This window comes from Mirounga leonina, unplaced genomic scaffold (genome assembly GCF_011800145.1).
Source record: "Mirounga leonina isolate KUSES-001 unplaced genomic scaffold, KU_Mleo_1.0 Mir_127, whole genome shotgun sequence".
In the NCBI taxonomy this organism is placed as follows: Eukaryota; Metazoa; Chordata; class Mammalia; order Carnivora; family Phocidae; genus Mirounga; species Mirounga leonina.
This window is the reverse complement of record NW_023270316.1, coordinates 57906338-57926192: the sequence shown is the minus strand read 5'-3', so window position 1 is coordinate 57926192 and position 19855 is coordinate 57906338. Positions and strand designations below refer to the sequence as shown.

The 19855-nt window shown below is 32.8% G+C and overlaps 1 protein-coding gene across 1 annotated transcript in view; it reads right to left on the bottom strand.

Moving 5' to 3' along the window:
- Nucleotides 1-19855, bottom strand: part of RB1 (RB transcriptional corepressor 1) — a 154311-nt gene that overhangs the window by 85706 nt on the left and 48750 nt on the right. The window contains exons 8-13 of the mRNA XM_035003391.1: nt 17757-17899; nt 15544-15621; nt 12623-12732; nt 11611-11688; nt 7885-7972; nt 1155-1271 (exon numbers count right to left, since the gene is read on the bottom strand). Coding sequence (XP_034859282.1) covers nt 1155-1271; nt 7885-7972; nt 11611-11688; nt 12623-12732; nt 15544-15621; nt 17757-17899 — 614 coding nt within the window. The remainder of the gene's footprint in view (nt 1-1154; nt 1272-7884; nt 7973-11610; nt 11689-12622; nt 12733-15543; nt 15622-17756; nt 17900-19855) is intronic.

Genomic DNA, 19855 nt, shown 5'->3' with positions numbered 1-19855 from the left:
ATAATTTTTAGGAATATGAATACCAAGAGATCACAAAAGCTAGCTTGTCTAAAACTCAAGATTTCCATATAAAATGATGGTTAATATTCCCAATAAATTATCAAGAGGGAAGGTCCAGTACTTGGTTTTCCTTTTCCCTCATTCCACTCCAGTCTACAACATTCAAGACACACACACACACACACACACAGAGGATATGTTATACACCTGGTACTTACTAACCATTTTACATAATAACGTAATACTTCTTGCAGCCTAGGAAATATTTTCAAGATAACTCTCCAGGATAGAGAATAGTCTGTCCATAAAACTGGCAAAGGCAAAAATTGAACCCAACTGATCTTATCAGCAAAAAGTTTTAACCAAATAAATAATTCCCATTAGTTCAAAGAATAACCAAATTTTAGATAGGCACACACAAACCATATTCCTTCATTCAAATTATAAGCATAAATTTCATATACAACCAAAAAGACTTCTAAATACTATTATTTAAAACATGGTTAGCATCAAAATATAACCTCACTACACTGAAATAAATGTATATAGTAGATAACAGTTTTCAAACATATTTTTATATGTTATCTCACTAATTCCATACAACAAAGCAGAACAAATATAGAAACTTGAATCTCAGAGAAGTTAAATGACAGCTCATAAATGATAGAACCAAATATAAACCCAGGGTTCTGATTCAGAGCCCATACTTTTACCCAATGTATAGGTTTTAGATTTTCTGAAATAATAATAGTAATAGTAAAATTAATATCACTCAATAATATCACCAATAAATAGCATGTATATGATCCCATTTATCTAAGTATATGCATTCATGAATATTCATATATACAGAAGCCAAAGAATATATACAAAAAATTTAATAGCATCAAAGATTTTAATTTTCTTGTACTTATATTTTTTAAATGTCTACATTTTTTCTAAAACTTTCTATACATGTTTACTTTTGGTTTCTGTAATGGTATAAGGGGCATTTTCTTATAAAGCTTTTCATAAACAGCAGCATACACAGGCAGCTGAGATACAGAATCTACTAATATAGGACCAATACTATCATAATACCTTTATAATTTGGAAAGATATTTCATTTGAGGTTATTTACCATATAGTGACACTAATCAAAATAAACTCGTTACCTGTGATCCAATTTCCATACATCCCTGTCCTACAGCTTTAGCAAATTTCTCTTTAAAGATGTATCCAACATCCTTCACTCTTTTCAGGATACTTTCCTTTGGATTCACTGTGCAGTTCTTTAAAGAGGAAAAATATAAATCAATGTTGAGGATATTGTTTAATCAGAATTAACATTTTCTGTCCTATAAGATATAACTTTTCACTTTCAATTATTTATACCATGGAAACACCTCCACAAAAACTAGGTAAACATGACTACTGAAAATAAGAAGAACATAAAGAATTCCATTTTAGGATGTTAGTGACCAAAAAATACTAAAGTACAAATAAAAAACCCTATTATCTGAATTTTCTGCTGCTAAGTTAAAGAACAGATTTGTTAGCCTTTCCACCCACCAAAAAAAGTCTCATAGATATTAGAAACTAATACCATGGAAATGCAAAGGATCATAATTGACTACTATGAACAGTTATACACCAACAAACTAGAAAACCTAAAAGAAAAGGATAGATTCCTAGAAACATACAGCCTACCAAATCTGAACCATGAAGAAACAGAAAATATGAACAGACTGATTACTAGTAAGGAGAGTGAATCAATAATCAAAAACGTCCCAAGAAACAAAAGTCAGACAGCTTCACTGATAAATTTTACCAAACATTCAAAAAAGAATAATAAAACTTCTCAAAGTCCTCCAAAAAACAGAAGAGGAGGGAACACTTTCAAACACACAAGGCTAGCATCACCCTGAAATCAAAACCAGACCAGGACATCACAAGAAAAGAAAATTATAGCCAATATCCCTAATGAATGTAAATGCAAAAATCCTCAACAAACTATTAGCAAACCAAATTCAACAATGCATTAAAGAATCATATACCACAATCAGGTGAGATTTATTCCAGAGATGCCAGGATGGTTCAACACTCACAAATCAATGTGATACATTAACAAAATGAAGGATAAAAATCCTATGATCATCTCAATATGATCATCTCAATAGATGCAGAAAACACTTGACAAAATTCAACATCCATTTATGATAAAAACTCTCCAACAAAGCGGGTATAGAGGGAATATACTTCAACATAATAAAGGCCATATATGATAAGCCCACAGCTAATATCATAGTCAACAGTGAAAAGCTGACAGATTGTCCTGTTAGATCAGAAACAAGACAAAGATGCCCATTGTCCCCTTATTCAACATAGTATTGAAAGTCCTAGCCAGAGCAATCTGGCAAGAAAATGAAGAGGCATCCAAATTGGAAAGGAAGAAATAAAACTGTCTATTGACACAGGACATATTATATATAAAAAACCCTAAAGACTCCATCAAAAAATTGTTAGAATAAACTAGTTCAGTAAAGTTGCAGGATACAAAATCAGTATACAGAAATCAGGTTTGTTTCTATGCACTAATAATGAACTAACAAGAGAAATTAAGAATACAATCCCAGGTGGCACCTGGGTGGCTCAGTCATTAGTCATCTGCCTTCAGCTCAGGTCATGATCCCAGGGTCCTGGGGTCGAGCCCCGCATCGGGCTCCCTGCTCCACGGGAAGCCTGCTTCTCCCTCTGCTGCTCCCCCTGCTTGTGTTCCCTCTCTCCCTGCCTTTCTCTCTGTCAAATAAATAAATAAAATCTTTAAAATACAATCCCATTTACAATTGCACCTAAAAGAATAAAATACCTAGGAATAAATTTAAGTAAGGAGGTGAAAAACCTGTACATGGAAAATTATAAGGCACTGATGAAAGAAACTGAAGAAGATAGAAATAAATGCAAAGATATCCCATGCTCATAGGCTGGAAGGATTAATATTGTTAAAAATGTCCATACTACCCAAAGCAATCTATAGATTCAATGTAATCCCTATCAAAATTCCAATGGCTTTTACACAGAAATAAAACAAACAATCCAAAAATTTGTATGCAACAGAAGATTCCAAATAGCTGAAGCAATCTTTGAGAACAAAGCTAGAGGCATCATACTATCTGATTTCAAACTATATTACAAAGCTACGGTAATCAAAACAGTATGGTATTGGCACAAAACAGACACACAGATTGGTGGGATAGAATAGAGAGCCCAAAAAGAAACTCAAGAATACAGTCAATTGATTTGTGACAAAGGAGGCAAGAATATACAATGGGAAAAGGACAGTCTCTTCAATAAACAGTGCTGGGGAAACTGGACAGCCACATGAAAAAGAATGAAATGACCATATCTTACATAATATACAAAAATGAACTCAATGTAAATTAAAAACCTAAATGTAAGATCTGAAACCATAAAACTCCTAGAAGAAAACACAGGAGATAAGCTCCTTGACATTGGTCTTCAAGATCTGATTTTCTGAATCTAACACCAAAAGTAAAAGCAACAAAAGCAAAAATAAACAATTGGGACTATATCAAAATAAAAAAATTCTGCACAGGGAAGAACACCACCAATAAAACAAAAAGGAACTAACAAAATGTTGTATGTCAATTATACTCCAACAAAAAAAACCTAAAAATGAAACAATTATAACAACACCACTACTAAGCCTACTGAATGAAAGAAGATATTTGCAAATCATATATTCAATAAGGGGTTAATATTCAAAATACATAAAGAACTCACACAACTCAACAAATAACCTGATTTTTAAAAAAAGGCAGAGAGGGTGCCTGGGTGGCTCAGTTGGTTAAAAAAAGGCAGAGGACCTGAATAGACATTCTTCCAAAGAAGACATACAGATGGTCAACCAACACATGAAAAGATGTTCAAAATCACTAATCATCAGGGAAATGGAAATCACAATGAAATACCACCTTAGAACTGTCAGAAATGGCTAGAATTATAAAGACAAGAAATAAACGAGTGTTGACAAGGATATGGAGAAAAGGGCGGCTCATGCACTGTTGGTGGGGATTGTAAATTGGTATAGTCATTATGAAAAACAGTACAGAAGTTCCTCAGAAAATTAAAAACAGTACTATATGATCCAGCAATTCCACTTCTGGGTATTTATCTGAAGGAAACAAAAACACTAACTCAAAAAGATATCTATACCCCATTCTCAGTGCAGCATTATTTACAATAGCCAAAACATGGAAACAGCCTAAGTGTCCATTGATGGATGAATGGATAATGCACACACACGTGTGTGTGTGTGTATAAAACAGAAGGTTATTCATCCACAAAAAAGAATGAAATCTTGCCATTTGTGACATGTATGGACTGTCAGGGCATTACGCCAAGTGAAATAAATCAGACAGAGAAAGCCAAATACCATAAGATCATACTTATATGTGGACTCTGGAAGAAAAAAAAAAAAAACCAGCCACAAATACCAAGCTCATAGATACAGAAAACAGACTTATATTGCCAGAGCAGGGTATAGGGGTGGGCAAAATGGGTGAAGGCTGTAAAGAGTTACAAACTTACAGTTATAAAATAAGTAAGTCATGAAGATGTAATATACAGCATGATGACTGTAACTAATAATACTGTATTATATATTTGAAAGTTGCTAACAGAGTAAATCTTAAAAGTCCTCATCATAAGAAATCAGAGGGATAGACGAACCATGAGAGACGATGGACTCTGAAAAACAAACTGAAGGTTCTAGAGGGGAGGGAGGTGGGAGGATGGGTTAGCCTGGTGATGGGTATTGAGGAGGGCACGTTCTGCATGGAGCACTGGGTGTTATGCACAAACAATGAATCATGGAACACTACATCTAAAACTAATGATGTAATGTATGGGGATTAACATAATAAAAAATTTTTTTAAAAATTTCTAATTTCTTTTTTTTTTTTTTAAGATTTTATTTATTTATTTGACAGAGAGAGACACAGCGAGAGAGGGAACACAAGCAGGGGGAGTGGGAGAGGGAGAAGCAGGCTTCCCGCGGAGCAGGGAGCCCAATGTGGGGCTCGATCCCAGGACCCTGGGATCACGACCCGAGCCGAAGGCAGACGCTTAACGACTGAGCCACCCAGGCGCCCCTAAAAATTTCTAATTTCTAATGTATGATGATGTGTTAACCAGACTTACTATGGTGATTATTTTGCAGTATATACAAATATCAAGTCATTATGTTGTATAACTGAAACTAACAAAATACTGTATGTCAATTATACTCCAACAAAAAAAAACTAAAAATGAAACAATTATAACAACACCACTATTAAAATAAAGAATCTCTTATATTCTCATAAATTATCTTCAATTAAGAGTTATATTGGGATGTACATTACCCTAAAAATATACAAATAATAAAAAAATACAAATAAAAATAATAAATAATAATAATAAAACTAAGATTGGAGATTGGTAGCATTTCCTAATTTAAAACTGTGCTTTCAAAGAGTTAAGAATTATTTTATCATTTAGATACCTTTTCAGAAACACATGATTAAGAAATGGTTACAAAAGAAGTTTCAATACATGTATCATATGGGGTGGGACTATATTTAATAATTAAAATACATCACAAGATGATTACTAAAATGCATATTATGATATATTAAAATACTCTGTAACTGATATTGTAATCTATTAAAAATCAAAAAACTGATTCCTTTCAGCTACAACCAAAGATTGACTTTATTTTTATAATCTTTATATATCAAATACATTCAAAATACTATAAACTTTCCAAAACTAAGATTAAGTATAATTTTCTTTGAAATGTGAACACTGTCATTCAAAAATTTCACATCCTATAAAATCAATAATTCTGTCTTCCTAAAAGAAAACAGCACAGATATCACAGAAACAGTAACAAAGAAGCACCTCCTGTCATAAAGTCATTGTTACCAAAACATTCATTTAAATGTCTACAGCTTCTAAGATTTTACTTACAGAAGAAAAGATGGCATTAATTTTAGAAATAAAGAAACCTGAACAAAAAAGTAAACTCAAAGAAAAACTTACTGATCTTCCAGACATGCCCACTCTCTAGACAAAGCAATTTGCAGTCAATGTAAAACTGTAGTTAAGCTTCATTTAATGTTAAACTTCACATTGAGCTCCAGAGAATGCCTTTGAGGCAGAATTTTTTGCCAAACTAAAGTAGCTCAAAATAAAAAAAAGAGCTCCTATATACTCAAAATGTTGTAGGAAATAATCAAAATTATATTTGAGAAGAGAGATTATGGGGGCAGTGTTGGGGGGGGAGAGAAAGAGAGGAAAACAAACTATAAGAGACTTCTAGAGTATTAAAGAGGGCACTTGTTGTGATGAGCACTGGGTGTTGTATGTAAGTGATGAATCACTGCATTCTACTCCTGAAACCAATATTACACTATATGTTAACTAACTAGAATTTAAATTAAAACTTGAAATTAAAAAAAGAGAGACAGAGAGAAGAGAGAGATTATCATTCTTACAACTTCTATCATTATCCCTTCTAAAAGTGCTAAGTAACTGAGTAGCCATGTTTGAGAAATAATGTTGTGCTAAGATAATCCATGAATAAAAGTAACTTCATGCAATTTGGACAAACAAAATCAGTTCTGAGCCAAAACAATTATGAATATGATGACAGAAATTACTTTGCTAATTCCTGGGAGGCATATAAGCAAGAAGATGAGAACAGAATATGACAAAGCCACAGGGAGGTTATGATATTAAATAAAATGTTAACTACACAAAATACAGAGTTACTGGAATAAGCCAAATTTTAATAATTCTCCTGGCCTTATCCATGGATGAGCATTTCAGTGAGTCCTGACCCTCATTTGAATTTAAATAAGGAGTGAAGAAACAAGCAAGTAACACAGATGCTAGTTTTCACGATCTCCTTCTCGCTCCCTTGTTCGTATAGCAGTGAGTGGCCCTTCAGATGTCAAACTCGGGTCTACAGGAGTTGTAAAATGCACACAAGTCCAGGCAAGAAACGTAAATAAAAATGGGCTAAATATAGGATAAAAAAGACTGTAGAGATATGACAAATGTTAAATCCTAGTATCACATTCAAAGAAAAGATCGAAAAAGCAGACAGAAAAGATATATAACAAAGCAATGGTTAGATTCACAGATTTTTTTTTTTTTAAAGACTTTATTTGTTTATTTGAGAGAGAGAGAGAGAGAGAGCACAAGAGGGGTAGGGTCAGAGGGAAAAGCAGATTCCCTGCTGAGCAGGGAGCCCGATGAGAGACTCGATCCTGAGACTCCAGGATCATGACCTCAGCCAAAGGCAGTCGCTTAACCAACTGAGCCACCCAGGAGTCCAGATTCACAGATTTCTTAAATAGCAACAAGGAGAACCAGGAATAGTAAAGTATTATCTACAAATATCTAAGAGAAAGTAAACATCAATCTAGAACTGAAGATTCAGCTAAACTATCTTACAAAAAGTAAGAGTAAAGATACTTTAAGACAAAAAACAAGACAAAAACCTTGTAAGTTCACCCCAAACTAACCCTCACTAAAGGAATTATTAAAGTATGTATCTGAAGAAGAAAGAAAATGAAATCAGAAATGAGGTCTAAGTTGCAAGAAAGAATGATGAGCAAGGCAAAGAGCAAACATGCAAAAAATCTAAAAATAACACACCAAAATAATACAATACTACCAAGATCTAATTTGGAGGGTTCAAAAAAGCAAGAAGTAAGGTAACAGACAAGAACATTTGGGTTGGGAGATACTTAAAAAAATTCTCAGTATTTTAACTTTTAATTTCAAATTTCTTTTTCAAGATAACACAAACATAACATTTTATTTATGGCTTACATTAAAATAGGAAATCAGATTTTCTGTTGGTTGATCACTTGCTGAATTTAAGATCATCATTAATTGTTGGATAGTATTCATAACAGTCCTAGAGAGAAAAAAAAAAGGAAGAAATATTAAGCAATGAAGGAAAATAAACAAAATGCACCTATTTCACAAGTTAAATGAATCTTTCAAACTCACTATATCCTGTTTATCTTTAAGAAGTTCTCTGAAATAAGATTTTACAAAACCCTTGGTATACTGTTGCTTACAAGGAATTACATTTTTTTCTGTCATTTTTTTTAAATTAACATACAGCGTATTATTGGTTTCAGAAGTACAGGTCTGTGATTCATCAGTCTTATATAATACGCAGTGTTCATTGCATCACATTCCCTCCTTAATGTCCATCACCCCTTAATGTCCATTACCCCATCCTCCTACCCACCTCCCCTCCAGCAACCCTCAGTTTGTTTCCTACGATGAAGAGTCTCTTATGGTTTGTCTCCCTCTCTGGTTTCGGCTTGTTTTATTTTTTCCTCTCTTCCCCTATAATCCTCTGTTTTGTTTCTTAAATTTCACATATCAGTGAGATCCTATGATAATTGTCTTTCTCTGATTGACTTATTTTGCTTAGAATACCCTCTAGTTCCATCCACATAGTTGCAAAAGGGAATTACATTTTATTTAAACCTTTAAGAAAGAACATATTCATAATCACTAAGTTTATAATTGAAGAACTGATATATTTATTTACTAAAACTGCATTTCAATAAAACATTAATTGGCCAAATTAATGATATTTTAAGAAGAAAACATATAAACTGGTATCAAAATGACAATTTTAAAAGAAAACATCATTACAATCAAATATTAAAGTTTTTCAAATAAAAATGGTAGGATATATTGTAATTCAAATGAAGAAGCATGTGACTTTCCTTTATAGAAGTCTTCAGATGAAAGCATACATAATTTTAGAAGTCTACACTGTTAAAGCATAAAATTGGGTCAGTCCCTTAAGATTTCTTTAATTCTATAATTGTGTGTGTGTGTGTATGTGTGTGTTGTATAGTAAACACTAATGTTCCAATTTGGGGAGTAGCAGTACATTGCTATTGTAGGTACTGTTTATTGATACAAAGAACTACAGAATGTTTATGGCTGAAAGATTCCTTAAATATTATTTAGCAAACATGTTCAGTGAGCATTTTCTTTTTCATTTTTGTAACCTCAGGAAGAATTAGAACCGATGTCATTTGCTCAGTTTGGAAAAAGAACTTGTCTTTAAGTCTTTTAATCTCTTTTGGTGAAAGTTTCCATTTAGGAAAAAAGATGACAAACATTCCTGATTTTTTTTAATCTTCCTTATTATTACACCAAACTATTATACCTCTCTCGACTGATATTTATACTTCCTCACCTTTCAAATATTATTGCTTCTAAAACTTGTACATCTTCTAATCCACTTAAGCCCACTATGCCTAAAGCCACAAATAACTAGCAGCTAATACCAAAAGATCTTTCTCAATTGTTCCGATACTTGATTTCCTTGAAGTACGTGACACTCAAACACCTGCTTTTTCCTGAAATTCCCTCCATCCCCTGGCTTTTTTGGCTTCATTCTCTGGGCAGCCTTCTCGTTCTTTTTAACTTCTATCTAGTATTTAAATGCTAGCATTCTGGGTGTTATATGCAACTAATGAATCATTGAACACTACCTCAAAAACTAATGATGTACTATATGTTGGCTAACTGAACTAAGTAAATAAATAAATAAATGCTAGCATTCTTTAGGGCTCAGCCCTTAGCCAGCCATTCTTGCTATTATACCTTTACTTCAGGCAAACTCATCTATTTTTATGGTATTAACTTCCCCAGATGGTTCTCAGATCTGTAAGATCCTTATATCCCACTACTTACTACTTCTTCATGTCCCATAAATGCCTCATGAGTAATATTCTAAGTATGAATTCATCAAATATTTATCAAACCTGTTCTTGTTCCTTCATTCCAACTGCCTACTCTTGGTTCAGATCCTCAGCATTTCTCAACTGAATTACTGCAATAGAGCAGTCCAGGGATTTTGACTCACTATATGTATGGTAGTAGGGTCTAGGCATCTGTAGTTTGGAAAAAAACCTCCTCAGGTTACTCTAATTTCCACCCTTGGTTAAGAACCACTATGACAGATTTACAGGTCTAATTCTCACCATGTCCTCCTTAGTCCATCCCCTCAAAAACTCCTACCACATAAACTTTCAAAAATCAACTCTAATTTTATCCTTACCCCTATTTAACACCCATATATAGCCCAAATCATGCACAAGCTAAAGTCCAAACTTATGGGTATGGCATATTAGGCCCTTCAGGATCTAGTATCCCTCCTCTCCTGCCATTTCATCTTCCCATTTAGTGAGTCAATAAAGAGCTGCTAATAGTTCCCCAGACACAGCATGTTGTGTTTTCTACTCCCATGCCCTTGCACATGCTATTCCTACTCCCTAAAATGTGTTCTCCTGTGTCACAGACTTGCATGTTTCAATATTCAGTTCAATAAAGTCCCTTTATTAAGTCCTTTCTGTGCCATCTCATTAGTTTGTCAAAAGTTTATTACTATACTTTACACTTATACAGAAATGTATCTTTATATGTCTGCATAGTCATTTGAAAAATATTACTGATTTCCCACTATGTACCAAATATTATCCTAGGTCCTAATTAGTAAATGGTGAACAAAAAAGCCATGGTCCACATGGTATCAAACTTAAAGGCTATTACGGGTATTGGCAAAAACAAGGAAACATACAAATTAATTTTTAATTACAAATTGTGATATACACTATGAAGAAATAGAACAGGATACTATGAGAAAGAATAAAGGAAATTACTTCAGAGAGAAATCTTTTAAAAAGTAGTATTTGTGCTGAACCTGAAGGAAGAGTAGCTGTTGGTAATTCAGAAGCAAAAAAAAAGAAGGAAGAGTTTCAAGTGTGAAAGTCCTCAAGTACAAAAGAAGAGCCTCAAGCATTCAGGAAACTGGCTAGTACATAATGAGCAGGAAAACAAGATGAGGTTAGAAAGGCAACAGAAGCTGGATCATGCAAGGTTTTGTAGGAACTGTGAAGGAATGTATATTTCAAATGCAACAGGAAGCAGTCAAAAGGTTGGACAGCAGGGTGAACATGATCTAACTTACATTTCTAGAATATTATTCTGGGGTTCTCTGGAGAAAACAGTTGGTGGTGGGGATAGAGGAACAGTGAGGAGAGTAGACGCAGCAAGATCAGTTAGTAGGCTACTGCAAAAAATCCAAAATAAAGAGGAGGAGATCCTGGACAAAAGTGGTGAGAGTCCAAATGGAGGACAGGAGATGGACTAGAGATATTTTAAAGGTAGATTCAATAAGACTTAAAAGCAGGTTAGATGTGGGAAGTGAGGAAAAGGACAGAAAAATGGTTTCAGTCCTTCTAAGTTGTATGCAGAGCAAAGGGTGATGATATATTTTTTTCCTTTTTTATTTACTGAGATGAAACACATTCCCATTCTAGGTTCTACTCCTTAAGGACAGACAGAACTAGGTTTAATAATCATGTCCTCAGCAACTAGTAAAATACCTTGCAGGCAAAGAGCACTCAATATATATTTGTTGCATGTATACATAAATATGTAACAGACCAGATGAACAAACTCATAAGGCACTGAATAAATAATTATAATGAAAATCAAAAGTAAGAAAATTCATACCTAACTGGAGTCTGTGGAAGAATCACATTCATCTCTTCATCAGAGTTACTTTTTCGGGGTGTTCTCTGCATTTCAAAACTAAATAATGATAAGCAAAGTCATTCAGATTGAAAATGCACAATTTGTGTTTTATGAGTCAAAAGAGCAGTATATTACTTGTTGCCTTCATACCATCATACAAAATGGTAAGTCAATAACAGAAGTGATAGGAAACAGATGATCCAAAAGCTGCTTAAATAAATAAAATTTTATGTTCTTCACCATTGTTTTTCAGTTGGGTTTCTTCTACTAAGTTTATGAAAAACAGGTGCACCAATCATTAACAATTTTTTAAAAGTGAAAGTTAGATGCTATCTCTAGATGTTAGATGGTATTATGAACCGAGCTGTTCAGTGTTTAAAAATATCAAAGCTCAAGTTTTTCAATCATTATGCCTTCCAAAAAATTTACTTTGACTTAAATAAAATTTGAAACATTTTATTTGCATTTAACCTATAAGTTATATATATTTTCAGCTAAATATTAAAAGATATCATGCTAAAGACATAAAATAAACATACTTACAATCATTCAAATTTTTTGCAATTACTCTCAATCTACTTTAGAATTCTACATGATAATTCAAGAGAATATACTTTTGTATTAACATTTAAAAAAAAAAAAGAACCAAGCAAGTAATAGCAGATGAAAGGGTAGGAAAAAGAGAGACCACTACTTAAGTAAACTAATTACTTCAACAATTTTCTTTTAGTGCACGTTTTAAAATTAAATTCAGCTTAATAAAAAAAAATAGTTGCTAGAGATGACAATTCACATTAAATCTCTATTTGTATATTATATGCTTAGAATACTATTTACCTTATTATTAGCTTTATAGAAAGGCACTTGAAGTAACATTATAAATGATATTTAAAGATCATGAAGTTAAATAAAAACCTATTTAATCTATCTATATTAAAATCAATCTATAGCAAAAGCATCTCAACAAGTAAAATTAGACCATGTACAATACCTGTCTACAGGATCAGCCTGAAGAGTTTTATCATGATCTAGAAATAATCTTGCATCAAGATCTTTGTTTTTAAGGTAAATCTCTTCATATTGTTTAGAGAGACTTTCCACCTCAAAAGAAAAAACAATTCTGATGAGTATCCTTTTCATATCATTACATCTCTCAGTTCACAGAAGTACAGATTTAAAGACTCTTTGTACATACACTTCATTTTCTAATATACAGAGTTCACATGCAATAAAAATAAAGCATATCTAAAAGTGAAAAATTCCTATTTTTAACTCTAATTTTAAACTGATTTTATGTATGCATCCCGTTCATTAGAATTTTATGTAGACAATGATCACCAGTAACACAAAACAGTAGGTATTATTATATAATTGCCAAGATCCTCCAAACATCCCCTACATCCCTCACTTCTAATCTTCCACCATGCTTATCAATATAAAAATATTTTTCAAACATAACAAATCCTCTTGATTATATATTCTCTCTACCTTTTCTAAATTGTTTGATGTACTCTAACTCCCTTTAGTTAAGTGTCTTGGACAAGAGTATTAGCTCAATTTAATTAGCCCAATTAACACATTTGCACAATGTATTCCTAATCTCAGATACTTCTTCATTTGCTAGAATCTGTAATTCTTTTACAAGTTCTGATTCATAATTTTCTAATCATAATTTAAAAACCAATGCCCAACAGACAAATACCTGGCATGACTTCTGCTATGACTTTAAAGTCTGAGGGTTTCTAACCTGAGAGAACTAAAATCACATTTCAAAAGGAGTGGCAGGAAGAAATCCAGTTAAATGTAAATTTTTTGTCTAAGTTTTTTAGGTAAAACAGTCATTCACATTGATTAAGTTTAATCATTGTTCCTGCCCGATCTTAGTGAGGCACTAATTATCAATCATTTATTTTATGAATTTACCAATTCATAAAAGGTATGAAATTTTTGAAATAAACATTTTTCACCTGAAAAAGATAAAGTTACAACATAGCCATTAAACTAAAAAAACTTAATCTTTGTCACAGTATATTAACACTAGAATGAAAGTGTTAACTGACATTAGTGCTATATGAAAAATGCTGGGGTAGGGCGCCTGGGTGGCTCAGATGGTTAAGCGTCTGCCTTCGGCTCAGGTCATGATCCCAGGGTCCTGGGATCGAGTCCCATATCGGGCTCCTGGTTCAGCGGGGAGCCTGCTTCTCCCTCTGACCCTCTCCCCTCTCATGCTGTTTCTCTCTCACTCACTCTCTAAAAAATAAATAAAATCTTTAAAAAAAAAATAAAAAATAAAAAATAAAAGAAAAATGCTGGGGTAAATGTAAGGTTTATCTTAAGATTTCTATTAAAACCGAATAACATAACATAATAAAATTAAATTAAATTTAAAAAAACCAAAATCCTTTCTAAAGGAAGAAAAATTACAATGAGTGTCCAAGATTCTTTAGAGTTGTGAACAGTCTATTTTTTGGTACATCAGTTAATAAGAAAACTCGGTAATACAATATTTGGCCCCTTTTCTTGCCTCTCTAGTCTATCTTACCAGTCTTCTGTCCTGCATCCCCATCCTAATGAATTAGTTGGAGTTCACTGAACAGACCACACCATCACATATCACTGTCCCTTTGAATCTGTCATTTCTAACACTGGAAATGCCATTTCTCAAAGCTTACTCAGCTCAGAAATCACACCTCTACACAGTTTTCCACAAAACCAATCTGCCCCACTTTGGATTAGGTGGCCCTCCTCTGAGATACCACAGCAACTTGTGCATACTTCTACCAGACACCTGCAGATTCCTGTAGTGTTCTCTTTCTTTGTTTTTCTCCCACTAACACCTTAATGACAGTGACTGTCAGTTAAATCTCTTATGGATAATATCTAGCGCAATGCGTGGAATATATTAAGCACTCAACAAATAACTGTTGGATGAGTAAGTTTATTAATTCAAGAACTAGTCACCAATTTGGGTCACAGAATCAGCAAACTAGCTATCTGATTTCATGTCTTTTGGTCTTGGTAACTAATGCCAGGTACTTCTAAAACATTGCTTTATCCCTGAGTACTTGTTCTTCATTTATCTAAGCATCCTTTTCTCCACATATTTCATCTTCCCACATAAAGTTCTCAGTTGTTCTGTTCTCATTGAAGAGCAAGACATTTGAGGCAAGATGTGAAAAGAAACAGATAGATGGATGGCACACCACTAAGGTAAAACATTTCTGCAATATAATCATAGCTGTTTCAACTGAATTTATTTTAAATGAGGTAGTTTAAAATATTCAAAAGAGATGCTCCACAATACAATAATGCCAATCATGTTGATGGCATCAATCCATGGATCCTATGCTTAAGGATGCATAGCAAATGAGAATCAAATTTGATTGTGCATATTTAGTTATATTTAAATATAATGGCATTCAGAAATTCAAAAGCCTACACTTTGATTTTTGAAAAATTTTAGTACAAATCAATTTTTAGTGCAAATTACAAATGCTGCTTATTTATACATCTGAATATATATTCAAAAGGTTTTTCTGTTACTCATATAAAGTTGGTTCACCAAAATGCTCCTTAGATTTCTTTCCTTGGGCAAAAAATATTTAAGAAAAAGTAATTTTAAGAAACTAGACAGCTACTCCTCCCTCCCAAAAGTCCCAAAATACATTAACTTTTTTTTTTTTTTAAAGATTTTATTTATTTGACAGAGAGAGACACAGCAAGAGAGGGAACACAAGCAGGGGGAATGGGAGAGGGAGAAGCATGCTTCCCGCAGAGCAGGGAGCCCGATGCGGGGCTCGATCCCAGGACCCCAGGATCATGACCTGAGCCGAAGGCAGACGCTTAACGACTGAGCCACCCAGGCGCCCCAATACATTAACTTTTTATTAATTAAGTTTTCTTTCAGATTACCTCTGGAAGTCCATTAGAAGCTACAATTCCAAGAGAATTCATAAAAGGTATGAAATTTTTGAAATAAACATTTTTCACCTGAAAAAGATAAAGTTACAACATAGCCATTAAACTAAAAAAACTTAACCTTTGTCGCAATATATTAACACTAGAATGGAAGTGTTAACTGACATTTTGATCAATGACTTACATTCAACCTAGTGATATTTATAATTATTCAATTATTTACTTTTTAATTTATGTGAGGAGGATTTTAAGTCTTAGAATGGAAGTGTAGTAGAGAACTATTAACGAAATAGGATTTATAAGAAGGAAACTCATTGAAACCAACTTCAATATTCTACATTTAACAGATGATGAAAAGATGGCTCAAAAAAATTAAGCAACTTGACCAAAGTTACACAGCTAGGAAGTGGAGGAAGGGGCAGCGCTGGAATTAAAACCCAAGCTATCATTACAGTCAAGACTCTTCTCTATACTGTTTCTGATTTCTCCCTACAGCATATTTTTAGGCCACTTCACACTCACCATCTGATAGCTAGCTAAGGAAATATCAAGTCAATTATTTTAGCAAAAATTCAGGAGAATAGCCTGTTTTTACAAGAAAATAATTTCACACACGTAAAGAATACCCAGTAATTCAATTAAAAATCAAATAACAATATTTTGTAAAATGATGCAGTTTCATACCAAAGCACCTTACATTTATTTAACATGGATAATAAAGACTGTAATCAGGAAACCTGGAGGCATATTCCTGCCTGTTCTACACTTGCAATGTTACAAAATTTTAAAGAACTTACTTATTTAACTTTTCCAAATTTGAAGTCTACATTTATTAAGGTGGAAATACTATCAGTTCATATCTTCTTCAAAGTAAGTTGCAAGAATTAGGCTTCTGTAACTTATTAATTTTGTTTTCTAATTAACTCCCATTGAACTGGAGTATTTATAAAGTAGGTAGTTCTAGCTAACCATTTAGTGTTAATTAACCAATAATTATATAGCCGTTAATGTAACCAACCAATAGTTATATAACCAAAAATGCTATATCTAAATAACCAAGTGTCAATTAATGTCAATTACTACCATAGTTTTTAATCAGCTATACTTTAAAAATAATTCCTATAAATATTCTAAATTACAAAAAGAGTTATTTAAAATGAAAAAAAATTTTAATGACTTATTCCTGATTTTAGAAATGAAATCTTATAAGTAGTTCTGAAACCCAGAGAATTAACAACCAGGAATTAGAAAACTGCATTTATGTATATTCATTATCTTGAGGGACTTAGCAATAGACTGGATTAAAAAAAATATTTCAACTACATTTGTGAGCTTATTAGCAAAGATTATTTGTGATTCTAGAAAAGTAAAAAAGTAAACCTATATGTATAAGGCTGATACATCTACAACCACAGGTGTATATCTATCTTTTTTTGAAACTGACAAAAGCCGCAGTGCTGACATTAAGATATCCTGATAAATCACTCCAACGCTTCTTAAACTAGATTTCGAGATCATACTCCATTCCCTCCCAGAGCTGACAGAGAAATTTCAAAGATGCAACATTTCACACAGCTATCTGGTGGCAGTGAACTGTGGACAAAGCAACAGCATAGTACACTGAAAGCAGCAACTGGTAGCAGATTCCCCAAAGTCTAGCCCTGTTAGTTTAGCTATCAATCTCCGGAAGTTCATTTACTCATTACGAAAAGGAGGCTGAGTACATTATTCCTAAGACCCCTTCCAATCCCAAAAGTCCACATTCTGTGACCAAGATAAACAATCCCAGGGTGTTCATGTGCATTCTCTACCAGCCACTAACATCTGGTGTAATATTTGGAAAGAGCGGATAGGATGAACAGAAATTTAATGCTGATATTACTTATCATTAAACCAAAACACCAGGGTTTTCTTAGGGTATTTTAAAACATTAGGAGTTATCAGTAACCACAGAGGAATCAAAGAACAAATTCATTTGCAAAATACTGCCATAAAGATGTACCTTTTCAGTGATTCCTGAGTAAGGGAGCTGCTCTCTTTAAAATCAAAGTAACTGAACATGAAAAATAAATTTTTTCTAAATATTTTGCTGCAAAAGAATTGGCACTAAGTACAAAAGCAAGCTTGTCATGAAAGAAGTATAGACTGTTAGGAAGAACTTACATCTAAATCTACTTCATTTTAAAGAAATCATGAAGTTAAATTACCTCATCTATATTACATTCATGTTCTTTACAGAGAACTTCAATAATTCTTGTATCATTTTCTAGTTGTTTTGCTATCCGTGCACTCCTGTTCTGACCTCGCCTTGGTGTTCGAGGTGAACCATTAAAAGGTATTACAGCTGTTTCTGTAAAAATGGTAAATTAGATAAGAACAATTGCACATTCCACTGTATAAAATAATGAAGTATTCTAACTTGGGAGATGAGAAATAATTTTAGTAACATGCTGCTTTTATTTATTAGGCTTCATTAAAAGGCTAACAGTTACATCTATTTATTGATTATCTATTTTAAGTTATGTACTGATAACAGTTTTTGCTATTAGGCAAATATGGAGAAGGCAAGGGAAACAGCCAACTTATAAACTAATTCTAAATGTATCCTACTCGGTCTGTAAGGGGAAAAAATGTTTTCTATCTTAAAGAGTCTTAAAAAAACTATTTATGGATTCAACTGCTAGACAAATTATAAAAGTAAATAAATTTTAAAAGTTTAAGCAAATACCATAGTAAATAATGCTTTTTTTAAAAAAAGTATATAAATATTATGTGATAAAGGGTGATTTAAAAAAAATCTCCTGTATTATTTTGAGCATTCCCAATTCAAACTGAAAATGAATTCAGCTATTAAAGAGATAACAGATGACTAAGTATGAAAAGTATTAATTGCCTCCAGGCCTGACCAACAATTTACAGGAAACTGAGAGAATACAGGAACATGTTAAACTATACAACAGGACGTAATCAGAAAAAATTAAACCACGAGAAACCCCACAGAATAAACCACCTAATTATTTAATAAATAAATTATAAGGAAAAAAAGAGAAAGACAAATGGAGAAGGAAGTTTTTTAAAAGTCTCGAGAGTGTATCAACCAATCATAAGATATAGATCTTATTTAGATTCTGATTTAGTCAACCTGTAAAAAAAAGTTTTGAAATCACTTTTATAAGACAATTAAAAATCTGAACACTTACTAGATATTTGGTGGTATTAGGTTAAGAAACTACTAAGTGATTTTTAGGTGTGACAATGGTAGTCATCATTATGCCTTTTAAAAAGATACATACTGAAATTTATAAGGATGAAATGGTATGCAAGATGTGCTTCAAAATAATATAGTTGATGCACCTGGGCAGCAGATGGGGCTATAGATGGACCATAAGTTATATGTTGAAGTAGGTAATCTAAGTACATGGGGCTTATTATACTACTGTCTACCTTTGTATTCACTTGAAATTCTCCATAATAAAAAGTTAATTTGAAGTTTACCTTACTCAGTAAATTTATCACCTCATCCTGGTTTCTCTTTAACGTAACACTTAGAAAATTAAAATGTACTTTCAAATAATCCGAAAGAACAATACCTGTCAACTAAAGTAACATCCTACATCAATTTATTAAACTTATAATATTGAAAAAAAGTGAAGAAAAAACATATAATCTTTACAGATTCAGAATTTTTAAAAATATATTTGTTTTCTATTTTTTTCTCCTGTTCCATATGTAGTTCCTGCTACTGACCTTTTTCTGTCAAATGATGTTCAACACATTTTAAAAATTCTGCTCCAGACTTCATTTTCCATGAAGTTATTGTTCAAAAAGATTAATTAGGCTTCAGCTTTTCAGGCACTTCCAACAACACTGAGACTTCCATGTTTTGATCTGTCCTCTATTATTTTTAGTATTATTAATACTTTAATCATTTTAGGACCAAGGAATCAGTTCAGCCTTAGGTAAGTTTACATTTTTCTGTGATATAATAAGTGATTTTGAAATTCTACTCTTGATGCCACCTCTTAAAAGAAGCAATTCCATTCTAGAAGGAATATACTCGTCTTTGCTTAATGCTATCTATTTCAGCAAGGGTTATTCTTTTATTTTTTACGTTTAATTTTTTTTAGCAACAGTTACTTTCATTTAAGAACACTTCCCACCTCATCACCCACTGAGGTAGATCAATTACAACTCATATGCAAAAAAAAATTAGTCACATAATAATCATAGCATCCAATAATACAAATTAGGTAATCTCCTCCAGCAGAATGGGCCACTCTTTCTCAAGAAGTTTCATTCATATCTG